Source organism: Heterocephalus glaber, unplaced genomic scaffold, assembly GCF_053883595.1.
Source record: "Heterocephalus glaber isolate CG9 unplaced genomic scaffold, H.glaber_assembly_v1.0 deba00001497, whole genome shotgun sequence".
In the NCBI taxonomy this organism is placed as follows: Eukaryota; Metazoa; Chordata; class Mammalia; order Rodentia; family Bathyergidae; genus Heterocephalus; species Heterocephalus glaber.
Window position 1 is genome coordinate 14,619,883 of NW_028258320.1, and position 20,421 is coordinate 14,640,303.

General features: G+C 51.5%; 2 protein-coding genes across 8 annotated transcripts; both read right to left on the bottom strand.

The window, feature by feature from the left end:
- Nucleotides 1-87: 87 nt before the first annotated feature.
- Zswim8 (zinc finger SWIM-type containing 8) lies at nucleotides 88-14,359 on the bottom strand. Of its 6 annotated transcripts, none has more exons than XM_004846290.4 (26): nucleotides 13,861-14,359; nucleotides 11,680-11,833; nucleotides 11,379-11,473; nucleotides 11,051-11,223; nucleotides 10,768-10,875; nucleotides 10,560-10,641; nucleotides 10,338-10,458; nucleotides 9,752-9,953; nucleotides 9,439-9,614; nucleotides 8,103-9,096; nucleotides 7,208-7,339; nucleotides 6,885-7,064; nucleotides 6,599-6,782; nucleotides 6,291-6,389; nucleotides 5,489-5,613; nucleotides 4,819-5,056; nucleotides 4,564-4,722; nucleotides 4,248-4,476; nucleotides 3,789-4,078; nucleotides 3,416-3,639; nucleotides 2,026-2,514; nucleotides 1,626-1,809; nucleotides 1,357-1,533; nucleotides 1,106-1,225; nucleotides 674-784; nucleotides 88-565 (listed from the first exon to the last, which is right to left on the bottom strand). In XM_004846290.4, exons 1-26 carry the CDS (start codon nucleotides 14,066-14,068, stop codon nucleotides 105-107), a joined length of 5,715 nt encoding a protein of 1,904 aa, XP_004846347.2. In that variant the 5' UTR covers nucleotides 14,069-14,359; the 3' UTR covers nucleotides 88-104. The 6 variants fall into 6 exon arrangements, with proteins under 6 accessions (XP_004846347.2, XP_004846352.2, XP_004846348.2 ...); XM_004846295.4 differs by having other exon boundaries at nucleotides 674-852; nucleotides 1,650-1,809; nucleotides 7,229-7,339; nucleotides 13,861-14,326; XM_004846291.4 differs by having other exon boundaries at nucleotides 7,229-7,339; nucleotides 13,861-14,326.
- Nucleotides 14,360-17,307: 2,948 nt separating this feature from the next.
- On the bottom strand, nucleotides 17,308-18,833 carry Chchd1 (coiled-coil-helix-coiled-coil-helix domain containing 1). Of its 2 annotated transcripts, XM_021259638.2 has the most exons (4): nucleotides 18,694-18,833; nucleotides 18,455-18,573; nucleotides 18,228-18,310; nucleotides 17,308-17,607 (listed from the first exon to the last, which is right to left on the bottom strand). In XM_021259638.2, the coding sequence occupies exons 1-4, from the start codon at nucleotides 18,815-18,817 to the stop codon at nucleotides 17,592-17,594; spliced, it is 342 nt and encodes a 113-aa protein (XP_021115297.1). In that variant the 5' UTR covers nucleotides 18,818-18,833; the 3' UTR covers nucleotides 17,308-17,591. The 2 variants fall into 2 exon arrangements, with proteins under 2 accessions (XP_021115297.1, XP_004846346.1); XM_004846289.4 differs by lacking the exon at nucleotides 18,228-18,310.
- Between the last annotated feature and the right edge of the window lie 1,588 nt (nucleotides 18,834-20,421).

The following is a 20,421-nucleotide window of genomic DNA, read 5'->3' on the forward strand; positions in this document are numbered from 1 at the left end:
GGAAAACTTAAAAGCAGAATCAGGCATTCTACCTCTGGTTCAAGGTTCAGCTGCACATGAAAGGAAAAAAGGGAAAGCCCAGTAAACTAGAGTAAAAAAGGAGTTTATATATTTATAAATGCCAAATAAATACCAGAGGCCACCCAGGGCCCCCTCCCAGACAGGCCTATCTCCCCCAGCCCTAGGCTTCTAGAGTCTGAGACATCTTGGCCCCAAGCTACAGCCCAAGAGCAGCTGCCAGTCAGGGCTCCCAGGGAACTGAGTGGGAGTGATCTGTCCGGCCAAGACTCACTCCCTCTGTGTGAGGGGACCCCATAGCTACAGGCCTGTGTCCCTGTCCAGGCCCCTAGGGAGGCCAGACTCAGGGGGAGAAGGTGGTCATCTCGAGTGAGACCCGCTGCCACAGCTCCTTGGTCTGCTTGCTGCGCTTGAGGTTCTGCAGAATGTCGTTGAACTGCATCATGCCCATGGGTGTCAGGCAGAAGGCGCTGCGGGCACTGCGAATGGCGTTCACAAAGTCGTCGTAGTCGGCAGGGGTCAGGTGAATCAGGCGGTGGTGGATGTACTGGATGGAGGAGGATGGGTGGGGGGTGAGTCTTGGTATGAAGCACAGGGCTGTGCCCCTCCTCCCTCACACGCTGAGCACACCCCCCCATGCTTCCTGGACTGTCACCTGCATGTAAGCCTGCTGGCAGCGCTGCACCAGCTGGTGGAAGGCCGGGGCACGCAGATGGTTGTGGGCATGAGCGGGGCTCAGCCGCTGCAGCGTCTCCATGACGATCTCCTGCAGCACAAACGGGCTCAGCACCCCCTTGGCTGCCCCCACACAGAACTGGTGCACGTAGTTCACTCCTGGGGGGCAGGGGGAGGGGCATGAGACGGGGGTGGCCACCTCTGCCCTAGGGACCCAACTTCTGTATCTCAGCTCTGGCCTGGCAGAGCGCCTCCCACCACCCCAGGAGCTGAGGTCACCTCCGCCCCCCCGCGCACGCACACATACCCGACCAAGGCCTCAACTCTGAGCAAGAGCTAGGAAGGAGGTCTGGGATAGGAAGGTGGGGGAGCGAGTCGGGGGGACAATGGTCCTTGGGAGGGGAGGTGTTACCCAGCTTTGCTGCCAGCCCCAGCAACCATTTGACATCATCAGTGTAAGGGGGGGAGCGAGAGAAGTTGTTGGGATGATCATTGTGTGCCCGGCGACCCAGCATCTCCAGCGCCAACATTCCTGCAACGCAAGGGGGTCATATGGCGGAGTACATCTGCTTTACCCTTGAGCCCAGCCTGGCATCTGACTCCGTGGTACACAGATTAACAGGGAGTGGAAGGGGTCCCCGCAAGAGCCTCGGGCCCACTGACCGACACGGTAAGCAGCGTGCAGATGGTGCAGGCTGTGCGGGTTGACCGGCTGGCTGTGCGGCTCCTCCTCCGGCGGTGGGAAGCCCCCGCTCACCAGGGGGCTGGGCTGTGTGGTCAGGGCTGGCAGGGAAGCACCCTGGATGGCTGGGAACGTGGGTGCTGGATGGACACTGCTCACTGAGAGTGTAAGGACAGCCGTGAGATCTGAGTGCAAGGGGCAGAAAAGAATGCCCCCACCTCTCCCGTCCATGTGCCTCCCTTCCATTCACCTGCTCCCTGTCCCCACAACTCACAGGCCACACTGGTGGGCAGTGGGAGCCCTGGCTCTGTGTGGTAGGGATGGACTGTGATGGGTGCCATGGAAGGGACAGGGAAAGACACAGCAGTGGCAGCAAGTGAGGGAGGAGTCACTGAGTAAGGGTACTGAGCCCCCAGGAATGCAGGATGCACACCCTAAAGGCAGGGGAGGAAGAGAAGGGAGACACCAAGTTACAGCGGGATGTGGTGCTCTCCACCCCACAAATGGGGATGCCTTTCTTATTTTGGCTGGGTTCCCCAGACTCCCACCACCTCACCAGGTCTTTGGGACAGAGTATGCCACAACCAACCCCACCCTCCCAGTGTCCTCCCACTCGCCTACTCCTAGCAGAACACTGGGTCACGGCTCACCTGCGGGTATGCGGTGCTGGGCACAGGGAAGACGGCAGGCCGGGGCATGTGAGGCATGGGGTGGGCGGGGTGCGCTGGGTGGGTGAGGTACTGAGGGCTGCAGGGCAGGTGGGGCTGTAGAGCAGTGTAGGGGTGCAGGCCAGGGGAGTGACCATGTCCCAGCCCTGGACCTGGATATAAACTGGACCCCACTGAGATGACTGGAACCACTGTAGCTGCTGCCGTCACTGCTGCTGCTGCCACTGTTACAGGTTCAGTCCCTGGCCCCACCCTGCCCTCAGGCAGCCCCCGCCCAGCCTCCCCAGCTGCCCTGATCCCACTGGCACTACAGCTTGGAGCCCCGTCACGGGCTGTGGATGAGCCACCTGCTGTTTGCTCATATAGCCAGAACCACTGGTGAGCAACCTCAAACAACACTTCGGGGTACACGCCCCCACCCTTAGCCGCCTCTTCCACTGCCATGCAGGCCTTCTCCAACATCAGGTTATCCTGGAAGAGGGGGCACAGAGTGTTAAAGGGGAAAGGTCTCACCCAGGAATGATGTCCATATGTCTTTCAAAGTTGTCTCGGGGTTGGGATCAGGTCAGGGTAAACACTCAGTTTGTGGCAGAGCAATGAGAGTGCCTCTCACAGACAGTGAACACAAACACTTGCTGACTAATAGGAGTCAAGGCCCAGATTATAAGCCCAGTTTCAAACTAGTTCAACCATCTCTCCCATCTAACCCTCATCATCTCCCTGAGGCCTTCATTAAATTTTCCATCCTGGGCCATCTTCATTGGTCCTTAAACTATAAGCCTTTATTTCCTTATTTGTAAAGTAGGGATAATCCTCACTTTAGAGATATAAAGAACACAATGCCCATGAAAGCATAGTACAGGTTCAGCAGCATCCCAAATCCAAAATTTTTTTGGGCAACATGCCATAAGTGGGAAATGAAGAAATTTGGCCCCATGCACAAAATTATTTAAAATAATTGTATAAGATAACTTTCAGTTTATATTGCATCAAATATATATGAAAGATAACTAAATTTTATGCTTAGACTTGGGTCCTAGCCTCAAGATACCTCATTTTATATATAGACAAAATATTCCAAAATCTGAAATCTGAAACACTTCAGATAAGATACTTAGCCTGTGATATCTAAAATGTCACATGTAAGGACAAACTGGATACTTTGTAAACTCCTGAATATGGAATCAAAAGCTGAGCCCTCACTCTAGCATGGTATCCTGCCTGTAGTCCCATTATTCTGGAGGCTGAGACAGGAGAATCATGAGTTCAAGGCCATCTTGAACAACATAGCAAAACCCCATCTCAAAAAATAAAGAGCTGGCCTTCAACCCCAACCTCCCTGCCAGGGCTCCTAGATTGCCTATAGAAATACCTGCTCCTTGCACTGCACCAGGGCCCGCTGGATTTCATTGGGGTTCAACGCGTGGGCATGAGGCAGGCAGCTTAGGGCCAGCTCCGCTGCTGCCCTCACCATATTGGAATCCCGTGCCCGTGATGCTCTGTCAGCCAGGGATGCGACCTCAGGGGGCGTCAAGTGCCCATCCCAGCATTCTACCAGTATAGTCAGGGCTGCACTGCCAATCTCCATTGCCTGCCCTTCGGGGAAAAACAAGCAAATTGGGGTTAGGGTGGACACCGTGAGGGCAAGTGGATGATGGTGCCCACCAAACTAGTAATGCCACAAAGATGAGGCTCTTAGCTCCACCAATAACCCCATCCTACCCACAGCAGGACATTAAATTTACCTGTAATCCAAGAAACGTGGGAAGAATAGGTACGTGAGAGCCAGTTGGGAGAAACAAAGTTGTGCAGGCCAAGGGCATAAAGCCCAATCTCAAAGGCGCAAAGGTGCAGGTTGCGGTGAGGACCCTGGTGGCCCCCTGAGGAAGATGGATGTGTGAAAATGGAAGTGCTGCTGTTGCCCCCTGCCTTGATCAGCACTGTCTTCGCCAGCTCAAAGTAGAAGTGTGCAGCTGCCTCTGATGGCTGATTGGGTACATGAGGGGCATGACTCTCGGGGCGGCGGCCCTTGTACCTGAAGGGGCAATGGGACAGGGATGGGGGTTGGCGTTTCTCTGAAGTGGATGTCCAGGTAGGTTGGGAAGGACCAGGGTGAGGCATTGGGGGACAATGCTCGGATCACACTAGGGATGTGCCCCTGAGAGTAGGCAGATCAGGGCCAATGTGTGTTTCTTTCCACTGACCTGCCAATTTCAACTGTCTTTGCCCTGGCCCCTCCACTGGCGCTGGCCCGACGACTTCCACTGGAGGATGAGGAGCCCAGGGAGTCCGAGGAAGAGCTGCTAATACTGTCACTGTCTTGTCCTCGACCCCAGGAGGTAGGGGCCCAGCCACCTCGAAGTGGCCTCCGGCTTAAGGTGGGGGAACTATCTGATGTTGTTTCAGGGGCACTGCTGTCAATACTGGCCATGCCTAAAACCCAAGACAAGTTCATCTCAGAAGCCAGGAGTCCCAAGCTTTAATATCCTTCCCTTCATGCCATTCTGAGGGCTGTCCTACCTGTATGCTTCTTCTTGGGTCGCCCTGGGGAGCCCCAGCCCCGTCCATTATAGCCTCCACGACTGCCAAGTGCCAGGCGGCTGGGAACCTTCCCCTCTGGCCTTGGGGTCAAAGATGCCTCAGATGGGAGACCCTCACAGGGGGAATGTGGGGAACTTTCTAGGTGGGAAAAATAGGACACTGGGATGAGCCCAGGAAATGGTACCCAACATGGCTGTAGACCATTCATCCCCCTGCCCAGTGCCCCCACCTCACCAGGCACATTCTTCTCTGTGAAGCCCTCAGTAGGGCCTGGCCCAGCCCCTGCTACATTCCCTGGCTGGGCAGGCCCCGCAGAGCCTGAGGTCAGCTGCAGGGCCCCAGGGGCAGATGGGCTCCCGTGCTTTGAAGGAGACCTCTGGTTGGCTGTGGCTGGGCGGCTAGATGAGTAGAACGAACTCAGAGTCTGTGGCTTGTGTGTCTGGCTCTCTCTGTCCAAGAGTTTGTCTAAGATCTGAAGAACAGAAAAACAGTGATAGGATGCCCTTTTATCTCTGACTTCTGTTAACATTCCTTTATTTTGAAGCAGCCTAATGCTACCTCTCAGGAAGCCTTCCCCAGTTAGAACTACAGGACGACCTCCCGGGTTACATGTCTTGGCATCTTCCGTAACACTTACCTCAGGACTGAATATACTGATATTCAATAAATATTGAAATAAATGAATGAATGACTTTATGCTCTCTGCTTCTCGTCTTCCACCTCATGCCCAAGCACACCTACAAGAACCATTGGTCTCTTGTTCTTTATGAGAAGTCTCCAGGATTCCCTACTTACCTCCTAGGGGCAGAACAGTACTTTTCTCATTGTGCAAGAAACTCCTGAGAAAGGGAGTAACATTTGCTCACCCTCTGCCTGTCAAAAGCCCAACATCTCAGGCCCTTACCTTCTTCAGCTTGGCCTGGTCGTCCTTGTAAGTGATCATGAGTGCTAATGCCAGGTCACCCTTCTCCCGACGTGTCCCTTCACACAGGAGGGGATGTTCTGCCTCACTCACTGTCGTCTTCATGCCTGTGAGAAAGCCCACATGGGGATTAAGAATGGGCAGAATTCCCAAGACAGCAAAGCCAAATAGGCTAGGGCTCCCCAGAGAGCCAAACCCACTTCCAGTCCTGTAGAAGGTCCTCATTATCATATCCAACCTAAGTTCTGTCTGCTTTTCAAGAGCTTCATAACCTGCCCCACTCTACCTACCCAGAATGCACCTGTCACCCTAAGGAAGTTGGCCCCTCAGTCATGAAAACTTGACTGCAGCTATGTATGTATATAAGTATGCATTATTTCATTTATTTATTTATGTGGGTTTTTCTGTTTTGGTTTGGTTTTTCAGACAGGTTCTATGTAGCTCAGGTTAGTCTTCAACTCACAATGAGCCTCCTGCCTCAGCCTCCCTAGTGCTGAGATTACAGGCATGCACCACCACGCCTGGCTAATCCACATTTCACATTCTGTCACCTCCATGAGGCCTTTGCCTAGAATTTTGTTTTGCTGCCCTTACCACACCCACCATCAACAGCATACATTCTCCAGACTTCCTGATTATTTCACAAGCACTAGTTGACTCACATATATCATCCTGACTTCCCTGTTAACATTTAGCTTCTCAGGAACAGGGCCCAGGTGTCATGTCCCTCAAGATCTGGGCCAGGCTTAGCTCATGCATGTGCCCAAGACACTGACAGACTCACCCAAGGCAGCAACTGCTGCTTCAAATCCCAGCTCCTCATCCCCAGGCATCTCGTTGTTCCAGTTGCGACTTGGGGGCCGAGAACCCGTGGGAGAAACCACTGGATGAAAGTTAGGGTAAGTCAGGCAGACAGAAGTACCACAGGAGAGAATATGAGAAACCCCAGACCTTCATCACTTCAGACCTACCCATGAAGTTGCCTGATGTGCCTAAAGGTGGTTCAGAAAGAGCCTTGGGGCTCCTGGGATTTCCTTAGAGAAAGCTACACCTCCCTCAGTTCCCCACCTACTGTAGAGGCAGATACCATACCTGGAGCACACAGAACGTCAAAGATGAAACTGGCCAACATGAGGGGCAACACAGGCCGATAATCACAGAGCGTCCCTTCCCGAAGCTCCTCTGCCCGGCACCGCATGGTACTCATCTCACTGGGACCCAGAGGAATCTTCTTGAGCAGGGCGGCCACCTCAGACTCCTGGTATGCCAGCTTCACCTGAGAGCACAAGAAGGAGCTCATTCTTCCTACACCTCAGCAGAGATCAAGGTACAAAGGTCTGAGGAAACTGAGGTGCAAGGTTCGGATGAGACCTCTGACCTCCAAGGCCTTGGTAGAAGCTGGGGGCCGCTGCAGCTCCAAGGCAAACATGCCCACTCGGAAGGCCAGGTTGTGGTGCTCTGGGCGCTCACTCAGCACTGTTAACAGGAAGGCTGCCTTGGTCAGGGTGTTGGTTGCCACCCAGGTCTGGCGGCTCGTGGATACCTTGTTCTTCTTGCCCTAGAGAGAGAAAGACAGGAAGCAGGCAGATGAGTCTGACTAACCTCAGTGGAGGTAGAAGGAGGCTCTCTCTTGGGGTGGGGCTCAGGAGCAGATCAGGAGTAAGTGGGGCCAGGTAAGTAGAGGAAGGGAGTCTCTCTCACCTTGGCAGGGGGCGGCTCTACCTTGAGGTCGGGAGGGTTGGCTAGCAGGTCCTGGGCAAGCTCCACGGTGAGGCGAGAGGCCTCACTGCTATAGCCATGTGCATGCAGGGCCTCAGCACAAGCAAATAACACCTGGAAAGAGGGAGGACACGGGACCAGATGGGGAGAAGCCCAACTTGCAGAACTAGGACATCATGCCCACTTACAGAGCCCATGCTCCTTGAGTGCTTGCCACACTCTAGGCCCTGTCCTTGTCCTGGGTACACCACAGGGACTCGGTCCAGTTATGGAGAAAGACACAAACACACAGGCTGGTGTGAGGCTGGATCACTGCTATTCATCAAGAGGGGTACAGGGAGGTAGAATGGCTCACTGGGACTTGGGCCTGAGGACCAAGAAGAGGGAAGACTTCTAAAAGGATGTGGTCTTTAAGGTCTCTGAAATCTGAAGAAGGGACAGGAGATAACTAGGCAGGGTGAGGGGACAGCAGTCCAGGTAGAGAGGCCTAGGTGTGCATGAAGAGGCATGAGGCACCGCGGCAGCTCCCCAAGTGGGGGGCTATGTGGAAGACAAGGTAGAGCAGCCAGATAGAGACAGGAAGCTGGCAGAGATCAGACCAAGTGGAGCCTAACAAGTTATACTGAGGACTTTTACCCTAAAGGCAACAGGAAACCACTGAAAAGAACTGAGCTGCAGGGTGGCACAATCAGACATATCAGAGAAAAATCAATGTGGAAGCAGTAAAAAGAATGGACTTCAGACAAGAAGTCCTGTCAGGAGCCTCCTATAGGATCTAAGTCGTACTAATGTCCTGAACCAGAGCCAGAGGGCCCTCCCAGCACAGGCCAAGAAGCACCCAGGACCTCCCTCCCTCAAGGCCGCAGAATCCCCTCACCTCCATTCGGCTCTCCTGTTCCAGTGGCTTCAGCCCAGCAAACAGGTCGTGCTCCTCCCCAGCCCCGCCCTCAGCCTTCTCTTCCTCGCCCCCAGCCCCATCCTGGGCATTCAGGTAATAGGCCTGGTAGTCGTCATCCTCCTCTCCAACTGCAGGGGCTGCCTCTTTGTTTTTGGGGAGCCCACTGCCACTCTCATCTGTGGAAGGGAGGTCATCCCGGGTACAGATTTCTCCAGGCAGGAGGCTGGGGGGACCAGCAGAGGCTGCGGGAAGCTCAGGCCCTTCTGAGAAGTACACACCACCATCTTCCTCATAAGTGTCTGGGGGCTCAGGAAGGAAGGTAGCTGGGCCTCGGGAGCCAACAGGGGGAGGACAGGGTGGAGGGCTCTCAGGGAATCCACCAAAGGTGCTGGCCTCTGCCCCCAGGGCCAGGCTGCTGTCATCCAGGCTCATCTCTGCCAGGTCCGGCTCCAGGGAGCTGTCTTCACTGCTCAGCCGTCGCTTGCTTCCACTGCCTGCTGAGCCTTTGCCCCCACCACCAGCCCCACCCAGTGCCTTGGCTTTGCCCCCACCTGGACCCATCTTATGCAGAGCCTTGTCTCCCCCTTCAGCTGAGAGGCGGCGGGGACCCCGCTGTGACGAGGGCACTCCCTCACCCAATCCCTTTCGTTTGGCCCCAGGCTCCTTGGGCCGAACGGCTGGCTCAGTAGGCAGAGGTCGGGGCCGGTCCCGGGACTCCTCCAGGCCCGCAGAACGTGAGGCTCCTGGCCGAGGGGGCAGGGCCCGGGCCCAGCACAGGGCCAGCTTCCGGTCAGTGCCGCTGTAGGTGACACCAGGAAGTGGATAGGCCTCTTCCCAGTTAAAGTAGCAAGCCTCTACCGCTGGCCGGAAGCCAGGAAAGAGCCGCTCCAGGGTCTTCTTGTGCTGTCCCCGCTTTACATTCTCAATCACCTTCAACTGCCACTGGCGCAGCTGTACACACAGTTCCCGGCGGCTGTGGGAAGAGGGCAGGAGGCTGCTGGGAGGATGGCCAGACCCAGCAGGCTGCACTGCAAGTAGAAAGAAGGAGCGGGTGTGCACTGGAAGAGAGGCATGGGGAAAGGATTTCCTGAGCAAGCCCCATAGACACCACGGTAGAACTTGGGAGTTTTGTAAAGTGGGCGCCATTTAGGGGAAGAAAGGTAAAAGCCTGTCAGAAAAAGGCTCATAAATCCCTGGTCGCCCTAATGTTCAGCAGCCCCACTTCCCTGAGACTAGAATAATGGTGCATCTTTATACACAAGGAAGGGCCCTGTCTGGCCCTGTCAGTGCTCTGATGACCCCGGGGGACACTCACCGCTGGGGGCTGAGGGCAGGGTCTAACACAGCCAGCCTCCACAGTGTGACCATCTCGTCACACATGCTGGCGCATGCATGAGCTGCCACTTCCGACTGTCCATTGCTGCGGCCCGTGTGCCCACTGGCGCTGCTGTGTGAGGCTGAGGTGCGCACACTGTACCACCAACCTGTTATCTGGAGACAGAGATGGCTGTGAGATATACCTGACAGCTCAGAAACTCAAGGCCATGCTGCCCAGTATCCCTGTCAGCAAGTCAGGAAGAGAACAAGGCTGAGGGAGAGAGAAGGAGCCACGTGGCACTGGGGGTTACCTGTTCGTAGGTGAGGCACTGGTCAGTGAGGATTTCCAGCAAAGGGGCAGCATTGCTGTCCCTCCGCTTGAACATTTCCCGCACGATGCTGAGCAGGTTCCAGACACCCTCCGGCTCACGGCCCCTCAGTGGGCGCAGCAGACAGGCCCACTCAGCGGCAGCTGGAGGCTCCGTGGAAGACAAGTACATGGAGTTCACATCGCTGGAAAAGTTGCAGGGGGAAGAGGGCAACTGAGATGGAGCTGAATATACCAGGTGAAAGCGCAACTGGGCTTTGACCCAAAATACAGAGTAGAGGGGGAAAGGGGTGCCCATAACATTCTAAATCTTTCTCTGCCTCAATTTCCTGACCTGTCAAAACAACAAAAAAATGACTCTTGCTCTACCTAGATAAAACCAGACTACACTATGACTGCCCGAGATCATCAGTACCCATGACTGTTCAGTGACATCTGTGTGCCACGCACTGTGCCAGTACAGGGGAGAGTGGGTCAGGGAACAGGTATTAACAGAACAAAGACTCTGTCTGCAGTCTTGAGGGGTGCTCCCTGTCCCCCCAGACTCAATACAAAGAGATCCAGTTTACCTGAACACCACAGGGGAGGGGCCGCAGAACTTGTGCAGCGTCTTCTTGATGTTGTCAGTCAGTGTTGACTCATCCAAATACCAAGTACTCTGGTCTGAAGCTGAGGGCCCTGCTGTGGGGTCTGGGGATGACAGTGGTCAGTCACCTACTGACAGGGGATGGATCTGCCTGGCAAGGATGAGCCCTAACTGCTTGCTTCCTTCCTACCGCACTTCTTTTTACCTGGGGCTCCACACACGGTATTGATGGCTGTTGACTGGGAGGAGAGAAGTTCATCCAGGAGGCGCTGGGCTGTGGGGAGGATCTAAGGGGAAAGGGACAAAGGCAGAGAGAGCAAGGCATAGATGAATCCAAGGAGGCTAGAGCCCACCAGAAAGTCTGCCATGCAGCCCTGGAGCTGGTGAGGGGAGTGCAGGCCAAGCTTATTCACCTGCTGAGGGAGCTCACTGATGAGGTACTGAGCAAACTTCTGCAACTGGTCCCTCTGGAGCCGAGACAGGGACTCTGAAACAGGGGCCCGAAGGCAGACTGCAGAAGCCTGAAGGGGAAACAGAAAGAAATGGTGCCATTTGAGAAAAAGGTTACTGAAGGCAGAGCTGGGACAGACAGGCAGAGTAGGGGAAGTGAGGAGGCTCACATTGTGGCTGGGCATGCAGCAGAGAAGGGGGGGATGGAGCAGAGGATGGGGCCAGAATAAATTGGGAGGGCCTCACGTTGTGGATGCGGAAGAGACACAGTGCCACGACATGGGTGCACCATTTGGCCCCAGCCCCACAGGTACAGCTGCAGGAAGTGACCCGGCAGCGGTCAAACATCACAGCCACGTTGTAGGCCCCTTTAGGAGGGACCATCTGAGGTGGCACCACAGTAGCACTCAGGTGGAACCCTGGGGAAAATACAGACATGGTCAAGAAGAACTGCCAAGGCCTGGGCCTCTGCCCTCAACCCTGGCCCTGCAGTTATTCAGAGAACCTGCACCAGCTTCTTCATAACTGGTGATGGAAGTAGCAAGGCTGCCACAGGGCATGATGGGACCCTTACCTATCTGCAGCGGGTCCTTTACAGCCCTCATGCGGAAGAGCTGATCCCCTCGCTGGAACTCATCTGCACTGCCATTGGCCAGGCACGAATACAGCCTGAGGGTAGAGAAGAGGACATGGCCAAAACCCAGCCAATAACCCTTCACAGACCCATCCTCAGTCTTCTTGGGGAAACTCCCAGGTACTCCTTCCTCCCCTTATCTTCCTCTCCAAATTCAGTATCTTCTTTGTGCTGCAGAAAGCCCTGCAGACAGTGTAGGATATCAGGACCCCACATCCCACCATCAGTTCTTTGGCCTCACCGAATGTCCTCTTCATTCTCAGGGAAGCTCCAAAAAGCAATTCGGAGCTGGAGCTGCTCAGGCACTGGAGGGTAAACTTTCTCCACCACTTCAAATGGGATGTGAAATGCCACCTGCTTTGCTGACAGCTCCACCAATGGGATCACCAGTCCATCTTTGGAAGCACAGGTTGGGGTTGGTGAAAGAGTAAGCAAAATGAAAAGGGCCACAATTACTTGGCGCCACTGCCACTGCCACATCCTGGGGCCCATCTTCACTATGAAATGAAGGGGAGACCTGAAACTCTAACCTTTAAAACTCCTTCTGGGGAAGGGGAGCTGGGAAGTCCCCAGGCCACAGGCTGCCACCTCTAGCCTGGAACAGGAGATGCCAGGGAGTTCCCAGGAAACTCCTGGCCAGATAGGTGTGTTCCAGGACCACAGCAGGTAAGCTGCTCACAGGGCTTGGCATCGAATTTCCCACATACCCCAAGCACTTTAGGTTCCCACTACACTGTTAATGTCTCTCCTTTGGCATGCTCATCTCTGACTGCCTTTTCACTATCCTTTCATCTCTAGATGACTACAGGCCCCCGTCAAAGGAGGGAAGACAGGCCAGAGCACAGCAGAATTAAGCCGTGACCTCAAGAAGCAAAAGAGTCTGCACTCTCTGCCACTCCTAAACCCTGACTTCATACCCTGGAAGCCCCAGAGGGGAATTATCCCACCGGCCCTAGCTGCTCTCCTGGAATCACTTGGTGTGGGATGGATGGAGTTAGGACTCTAAAAGGTTTTTCACACTCTTTTACTGCAAAAGCAGTGATAAAATGACAGACAGCACATCTACTCTAATGGCCAGTCAGACTAGAAGACAGATCAGAAACTTATAGAACTGAAAAAGAACCTTAAAAAAAAGTTAACCTGTTTAGTAAAGCAACTGAAGGTGGCCAAGAGAAGGTGGAGGGGGTGGGGCGGAAATGGCAGGCTTTCTCAGATTTTAACCTGTTCAGGAAGCTATCAATATGTTGAAAATCTTCACCGCTATGACTTCAGTTACTTCCCCCAAAGTGAGGGATCTGTAAGCCTCACAGCCACCCACACATGCAAATATGAAAGAAGCAGGAAAGCCAGAGAAGACCTACAGTGAAACTGCTTGTGATTGGGTTGTGTGTGTGTACATACACAGAGTGTGTGCTGCGTCTCCAACTGAGGATGAATACTACCACTAAAAAGTGACACATGTATATTTCTCTCTGTCTCAAAAACGTCAACCAGGCAGCTTGGAATACAGGACACTTAAAATGGTGTGAATAGAAGTAAACCCCTCAAAGAAAGTCAGCTTCCACTAAGGCCCAGGACAAAAACTGCCATAGAGCAAGGCATGGACAGGATTTGATGAGCCCCAGGCCCATGGAGCTTCTCTTGCATTCATTCTCCTTTCCATCCCCTCTATCAAAAACAAAATTATTCATAACACTGATCAGTTATTTCACTGAAAGATCCAAGGATGAAAGAAACTCACAGCAAAGATCAGAAAAAGTGTTCCATGAGGCAATCCCAAAGGCAATTACCCAGATTGGAAATCTAAGGCTAGTCTCAGCCTTGGCTTATAACAGATGCTCAATATAGCCAGGAGCAAACCTCTGGTCAAACCCTATGAACTACAGAATCTCCTCTCACAGCTAGTTCACTTCCACTTTCCTCTGGATGGGATCTTTTCTTGGAGTAGCTGGGATCAGAGCTAAATGTCCCAAACCAAAAAGTTCTTTTGCACTTTGTAACACAGTGACACACCTCGAGTGGTCACTTCTTTACAATCTGCTCCTTAACCACATTCTTCTTTGCCTACTCTCCGGTTTACCAAAGGCTGAAATCAATGAAGTATTTTCAGGTCAGAGAACCAATTCTCCCTACTTACTCCCATCTCTAAGGCAAAGTAACGACAGAAGATCCTCGTGTTCAACCCAGGATTTCCCTGCCACAACTCACAAAACACACACACACACACACACACACACACACACACACACGCACGCACGCACGCACGCGCGCGCGCTGGTGTGGTGAGGCCAGCCCACCCTGGGAGGGCCAGAAAAGCGAGCTTGAAGTCCGTCCTAAACTCGGGACAGCTCCCTGTCCCGAACAGCTCCAAAGCAAGCCCCAGGCAGGGCCTGTCCGCTCCCCTACCACCGGGCCTCCTCACCTCGCATTCTGGTACCGCCGCTGCCACCTCCGCCTCCGCCGCCGGTAGGGGAATTGGGCCCCGCTGACTGTTTGCGCCATCCCCGCCAGTTCTGGCAAAGGCTCTCGGCTTCGGAGATGAAGGAACAGAGTGAATCCTCCTCAAAGCGGTCGGAATCCTCGAATGAGAAGCGCTCTCCGTCCTCCCACTCCGCGAACATCAGCTCCATGGGGCCCGCACCCCCCCGGGCCGGGTCCCCCCCCACGGATCCGGGGCCTGGGCCGCCGGCCGGGGACTGAGGGGAGGCCCGGGGCCTGAGGGGCGAGCCGGGGCTGGGGGTGGCCGGGGCGCTCAGGGCGGCCGTGCCTGGCGAGGATCTCAGGCCTGGGAGAGATACGGGACTGGGCCTTGCCCAACAGCGAGGTGCAAACGGGGACTGTAACCAGTCTCCGAGACTCGGGGCCCGGACGTAGCGCTGGGCGGCCGGGGCCTCTAGGCAGCTGCGGCACCGCCTCCCCCATCAGCTGATCTGAACTTCCGGCCGCGCCGGCCATCACCACTTCCGCCTTCGCGCGCTTGTGAACTGGACCCGGTACGGGCGGGTAGAGGGGACATGTTTCTTTCACGGCTGCATTTTTCTGCCCACTCTCAGACACCATAAGAGGAAGTCAACCCCTGAAGGTATATGAAACAACTGCAGATTCTAGCTGTAACTCGGTGTCTATAATGTCCCCAAGGCATAAACAGCCGTCGTGAGAGTCGGGAACCGTAGGCTGTCAAGAGACTTGGACCTGTGTTATTGCCCCAACTCCAGATAGGCCACGGGGCCCGATCACCTGGGAATTGTAGTCTAGAAGCCAGACTTCAAAGGGTTTAACTGGGTAAGTACCATGGAAGAAAACCTTTGATTTGAGGAAATAGTCCTTTTTGTCAGTATGACCTTTGAATCTAGGAATTCTTAGCCTTTTTTAATAGACCCTTTAGCAATCTGGTGAAGACCATGATTCTCCTCCAAAATTGTTTGTAAATGCACAAAATAAAATACAATAAAGGACACCAACTATATTGAAAATAACAAATTATTAATAAAACAAATTTGTAACATAGTAATGCTTCCTTATTTGTACATTAAATGACAGTATTTGGATGGGGATGTAGTTCAGTGGAGAAGCTCTTGCCTACCATGAATGAGGGCCTGGATCCAATCCCCAGCAGGGGAAGAATAAGTAAATAAATCTAGCAGGAAGTGTAGTAACTACTAATTTTGAACCTAGTGATGATTATCAATTATATCTTGAGATATTTATAATGAACCGTAATATGGTGTTCAACTGCCATGATTAGGCTGGGGGCATAGCTCAGTGATAAGACTGTCTGTGGAGCATGCACAAGACCCTGGTCTTAATCCCCATCACCAAGAAAAGGAAAACAATAGTAACAAAATGTATGATTTCATACAGATACTGCTAATAGCACTGTGACTTGTTACCTACAGTCCTAATTGAAATGTTAAGTTTCGTTTGTGATTAAGGAAGTATTTTCCCCCATTCACAGCCAAAGTGCCTCAACACTGAGCTGCTTGCAGTAACTAAAAGGCTCAGTTTTTTTGTTGTTGTTTTGTTTTGTTTTTGGTACTGGGGATTGAGCTCAGGACCTTGAGCTTTCCAGGCAGGTGCTGTGCCACTGAGGTACATCCCCGGCCCTAAAAGGATCACTTTTAAACCAGGTGCAGAGGCACAGTGGACCCTTGACTTACAAACTCAATAGGTTCCATTGGCTGTTTGTAACTAAGTCAGTACAGCCGAGATCCGGATGTTTACCTGGGTACATGCTATAGATAACAAGAGGCAGATGAATCTCCCATTAACCTAATTAACCCAAGTTGTTTGTATGTCAGGCTGGTCGTAACTTGAGGGTCCACTGTACCTGTAATTTCAGCAGAGACTCTGAGGCAGGAGAATCACAAATCTGAGCTTTGTCTGGGCAACTTAGCAAGAACCTGTCTCAAAATAAAAAAAATAAAGAGGGGCTAGGGATATGGCTTGATGGGAAGGCCCTGGGTGCAATCCCCAATACCACCAAAAAACAAAACAAAAAAAACCCACCTCAGTTTGCAGCAGGCAGTTGCATAGTGCACCACCCATGGGCTATTTGGACAATGGGAAGAGGTAGCAATTGGGGGGGACAAGATTTCTCTTTACCTTAATAATCATCCCACTGGTACATTAAAAACTTCACTGATATTTTAATACACCATAAAGTACATAGAAAAAGTTAACTCAATTATGCCTGAAAAGGCATAGTACACATAAAATACTATGCAATTATATCTAAAATCAGGAGAACCTAAAAGAAAACACCTTCAGCAACCAGCAGGTAACTTGGAAAAATGAGTAAGTTAATACACAAAGAAGGCAATTACCTCAAGTCTGTTTCACCATTTGGGAGAGTGTGGTGTGGTGGTTGTGGTGGGGGTGTGTCTACCTGATTATTGCCAAATAGAATAAGAAAAAAATAGTTACTAGAACTGGGTGTGGTGACACCTGCCTGTACCCCAGCACTGGGAAGGCTAAATCAGGAGGACTGCAAGTTTGAGGCCAGCCTTAATTATATAGTGAGACCCTCCCTGTATCAAAAAAGAAAAAATTTTCTAGAGCTTTTAATTAAAAAGAAATAGGGCTGGGGGACTGGGGATTTAGCTCAGTGGTACTGCACCTGCCTCATAAGCACAAGGTCCTGAGCCTGAGTTTGATTCCCAGTACCAGAAAAAAAAAAAAACTACAAAAATGTTTTTTCCTTTTTGTGGTCAAGTAATTGAAAAACATATTTTAAACTACATGAGTCAAATAAAATATGAGTTCTGCAGAAACTCGAAGCAACAAAGTTGTGGACTTTATTCAAAGAGCACCTAACAGGAGCTATACAAAAAATATGGTCTCTAATCAGAGATGACAGAAAAAAGCTCTACATATAGGCAGACTCCAATATCGCTAGTGCATCCAAAGACAAAAGCACTAAATGGTGTGAAGGGCTTCAAAGGCAGGAAAAGACATCTTAGGGCAAATCAGAAACAAAGAACTTCCAGGATGTAGGGGAGAATATAGGGTTCAAAAAAGGAAGGAGAGCGCGTGCCTGAGAGTGTACTTGGGAGGCTGAGGCAGGAGCATTGCTGCAAGTTTGAGGCCAGCTTGGGCTACATAGTGAGTTCAGGTCCAGCCTGAACTACAAAGGGAGACCCTGTCTCAAAAAAAGAGAGAGGAGCCGGGATGTAGCTTAGTGGCACAGCACCTGCCTGGCAAGCTCAAGGCCCTGAGTTCGATTCCTGGTACCAAAAAGAAAGGAAAGAGAGCTGGGGAGTAGCTCAGTGGTACAGCACTTGCCTAGCATTTGAGAAGCCCTGGGTTCCATCCCCAGCACTGGGGGAGAAGGGGAGAAAAGAGAGAGTGTTTAATTCACAACAAAACCCAATTTCTCTTCAGAAAATTTTATTTCAAGATAAACCATAACTTCCATCCAGACCATGGCTCCAGTGAATGGAAAAAAGTGTTTTGCCTTATTTTACCCTTCAAAAGAGGCATAGTGGTACAAATGTCTTTAAAATGCCTCTGCACAGTTCTCAGAAATGACAGTCCAATTGAAAATGCGTTTCCATTTTCAGCTGAGGTGAGGTTTATTAGGAAACCTCTGTAACAACTTATTCATTTTCTTGGGAGATAAACTTCCAGACTCTCCCAGGGTGTCCTGGATTGATCTCATCTTTCGGGCTTCCTGAAAACAGAACAAAAATAGTATATATGAAGTTTGCCCTGACCTAGGGCCATAGTTTTAGTTTTTTTTGTTTGGTTGGGGGTTTTTTGTTTTGTTGGGTTTTTTGAGACAGGGTCTCCTTATGCAATTCAGGCTGGCCTTGAAATCACAGTGATACTCCTGCCTCAGCCTCTCAAGTGCTGGGATTACAGATTTGCACCATTACACCAGGCATGAGGCCCCTAGTTTTTACAATGCTTTAAAGCAAACTAAGACATTAACCAATCCAGAGAGATCCACGCCAATAATTCTTTTCAACAAAAGGGACTTAGACCCTACAAATGTATTTGAAGCTACTATGCCAGCTAGCAGTTAAATCGAGGCTGGAAACCAACTGTCCTTAGATAGCTTCACTATTTTCAGTTCTGTTTCAAACAGTGACTAAGCAGCAATTTAAACTTGTCAAAGTGATTCTCCCATTCACTACTTCATTTGACAGTCAGAAAATTCTATAACGTGGGTATTAATTTAACCTTACTTTATAAATATGGTAAGTTTGAAGTCCAGAGAAGTGAAATAAATAGGTCAAGAACGAACAGCCTTCAAAACTATATCTTCTCACGGGGAGTGGTGGCACACACCTGGAATCCCAGCACTTGGGAGGTTGAGGGAGGAGGATCACTGCGAGTTCGAGGCCAGCCTGGGCTACATAGCAAAACCCTGTCTAAAAAACAACAACAGACCTATAACTTCTCCCACGCTGGCAAGTGAATGGGGACCTTTCTTTCCTATCACCTAGAAGAAGGCAGAAAAAACCATGAACTGTATCCCCTATTCTCTTCCCAAGAAGGCACCCAGGAGCTGTCACCTGAGTCCTGGACGCACACTCGAAGAAGTCTTGGATCTCTTTTTTGCACGCACTGTCGCGGAATTCATTCTCCTTCCAGCAAGCCATCATCACCGACATTTCTGTGATACATGTCGCCTCTGGAGAAGAACTGGGGGACCTTCAGTCACACTGAGACTTTACTTTCCCGCCCTCCTTCCCAGCCATCCCTTCCCCAATCCGGTTTCCGCTTCAGGGCCTCCTCGGTTCCCACTGCTCACCGCCCTTCTCCCGGCGCCGCTCCCCGACGCGGTTAGCTAGGATGAGGGGTTTGTTGGGCTTCAGTGTAGGTTTCCGTGGGTTCGCAAGCCGCGGCAGGCGTCCTCGTAGGCTGGGCGTCGCCATTGCGCACCGCGCTCCCGGCAGCCACCGCAGCGTCGTGCGTGACCCTTGCGTGACCCTTACGGAGTCAGAGGATCAGCGCGCGGCGCACATGTCTGTTTGGGGGCTTGGTAGTGAGGACGCTGTGTTCGAATGTTCGCGGATTCTTAGCCGTGAGCGGGTTAGGAGACACCAGCTTGCAAGCTCACTCGTGAGAGCCCTGAAGTCTGGGGGCAGTAAGGGGCAGGGGCACCCAGGGAAAGGCCCCGATAAACAGACACTCGTTTCTGGTGGTGGCCAGCTGACCTAGAGGAAGACTGTCATAGACAAGGGCAAAGGGGATGGGAGCGAAACAGAATAGGAGCCTTTAGATGTTAGGTTGGGAAAGTTGTTTTAATAAATCTACAAGTGGGGCCGGGGAATTAGCTTAGTGGCACTGCGCCTACCTCACAAGCGCAAGGTCCTGAGTTTGATCCCCGGTAAGGAAAAAAAATAATAAACCTAGAAGAACTATTGTTTACTACTGTACCTTTAGGAAACCGGTCCCCCCATGCCGCAAAGAAAAATTAAGCTTATTTCTAACTACGCACTGACATTTGTAATGATCCCATTAGGTAGGATGAGGTTTAATGTCTTTCGAAGTGATTTAATCCTCTTGCCATCTCCTGTAGCTACTTGGTAGTAGTCATTCCTTTTTATAGACGTGATGGTTCATCAGACTTAGTTCTTGGGGTTGTTGATGTTGTTGATTTTGTTTTTGAGACAAGGGCTCGCTATGTAGTTCAGGCTGGTTTCAAACTCAAGGCCTCGGCCTCCCAAGTCAGTATTGGGATTACAGGCATGCACCACCACACCTGGCCATGAGGCTTAGTTCTTTTTTTTTTTGGTACCGGGGATCGAACTTGGGTCCTTGTGCTTGCGCAGTAGGTGGCAAGACCACTGAGCTAAATCCCCGGCCCTTTCAGGCTGTTCTTAAGTGATTTTTGGTTGTTTACAAAACAGTCCGGGTTTTGTAGCTGTAATCCCAACACTAGGAGGCTGAAGCAGAAGGGTTGCAAGTCCAACCAAGACCCTGTCTCAATGGGGCGCAGGGCAGGGTGGCACATAGCTCTGTGCAAAGGCCCTGGGCTCAACTGGGGGGAGAGGCACACTCAGTCCAAACATGATGTCATGAATTCTTAAGGCATTTCCAGATGAACTCCAAGAAATGTTTCTGATAATGGAAGCATAATTTGAACAAACGTAGAGTTAATAACTATTTTGTAGTAGCAATATTTACTTACTTGGATGTGTAAATTTAGCGTTAAAAGTCACTTGTCACAGATGTTCGGAATCTTCCCACTGATACCTGCATGGCTGATTTTCCTTCCCTTGAGACTCAGTTCATGTCAGAGATGCTGTCCCTGACTTCTCATACCTGAATTTACTGTTTATGGCTTTATCGACCCTCAATACCCATAGTAAAATGTAAGCACCATGAGATAAGGTAACATCTTGTATCTTGCTCATTGCTAAATTCCCAGTGCCTACAACAGTGCCAATAAATACTTGTTAAATAAACAACTGTTTGAAATATTTTTACAAGTTTTCAACTATCATGCCCACCCCTAAAAAATGATCAAGCAAAA

Bases quoted from the DNA above. Each gene is read 5' to 3' on its own strand.
- Zswim8 (XM_004846290.4), bottom strand. From the start codon at position 14,068: ATGGAGCTGATGTTCGCGGAGTGGGAGGACGGAGAGCGCTTCTCATTC. The intron at 9,615-9,751 runs GTAACCCCCAGT...CTCTGTCTCCAG, and splicing joins AGTGCCTCACCTACGAACAG to ATAACAGGTTGGTGGTACAG. The intron at 1,810-2,025 runs GTGAGCCGTGAC...CCCTGCCTTTAG, and splicing joins CCAGCACCGCATACCCGCAG to GGTGTGCATCCTGCATTCCT.
- Chchd1 (XM_004846289.4), bottom strand. From the start codon at position 18,817: ATGGCGACGCCCAGCCTACGAGGACGCCTGCCGCGGCTTGCGAACCCA. The intron at 18,574-18,693 runs GTGAGCAGTGGG...GTTCTTCTCCAG, and splicing joins GCGGCGCCGGGAGAAGGGCG to AGGCGACATGTATCACAGAA. The intron at 17,608-18,454 runs GTGACAGCTCCT...TTCTGTTTTCAG, and splicing joins AGTGTGCGTCCAGGACTCAG to GAAGCCCGAAAGATGAGATC.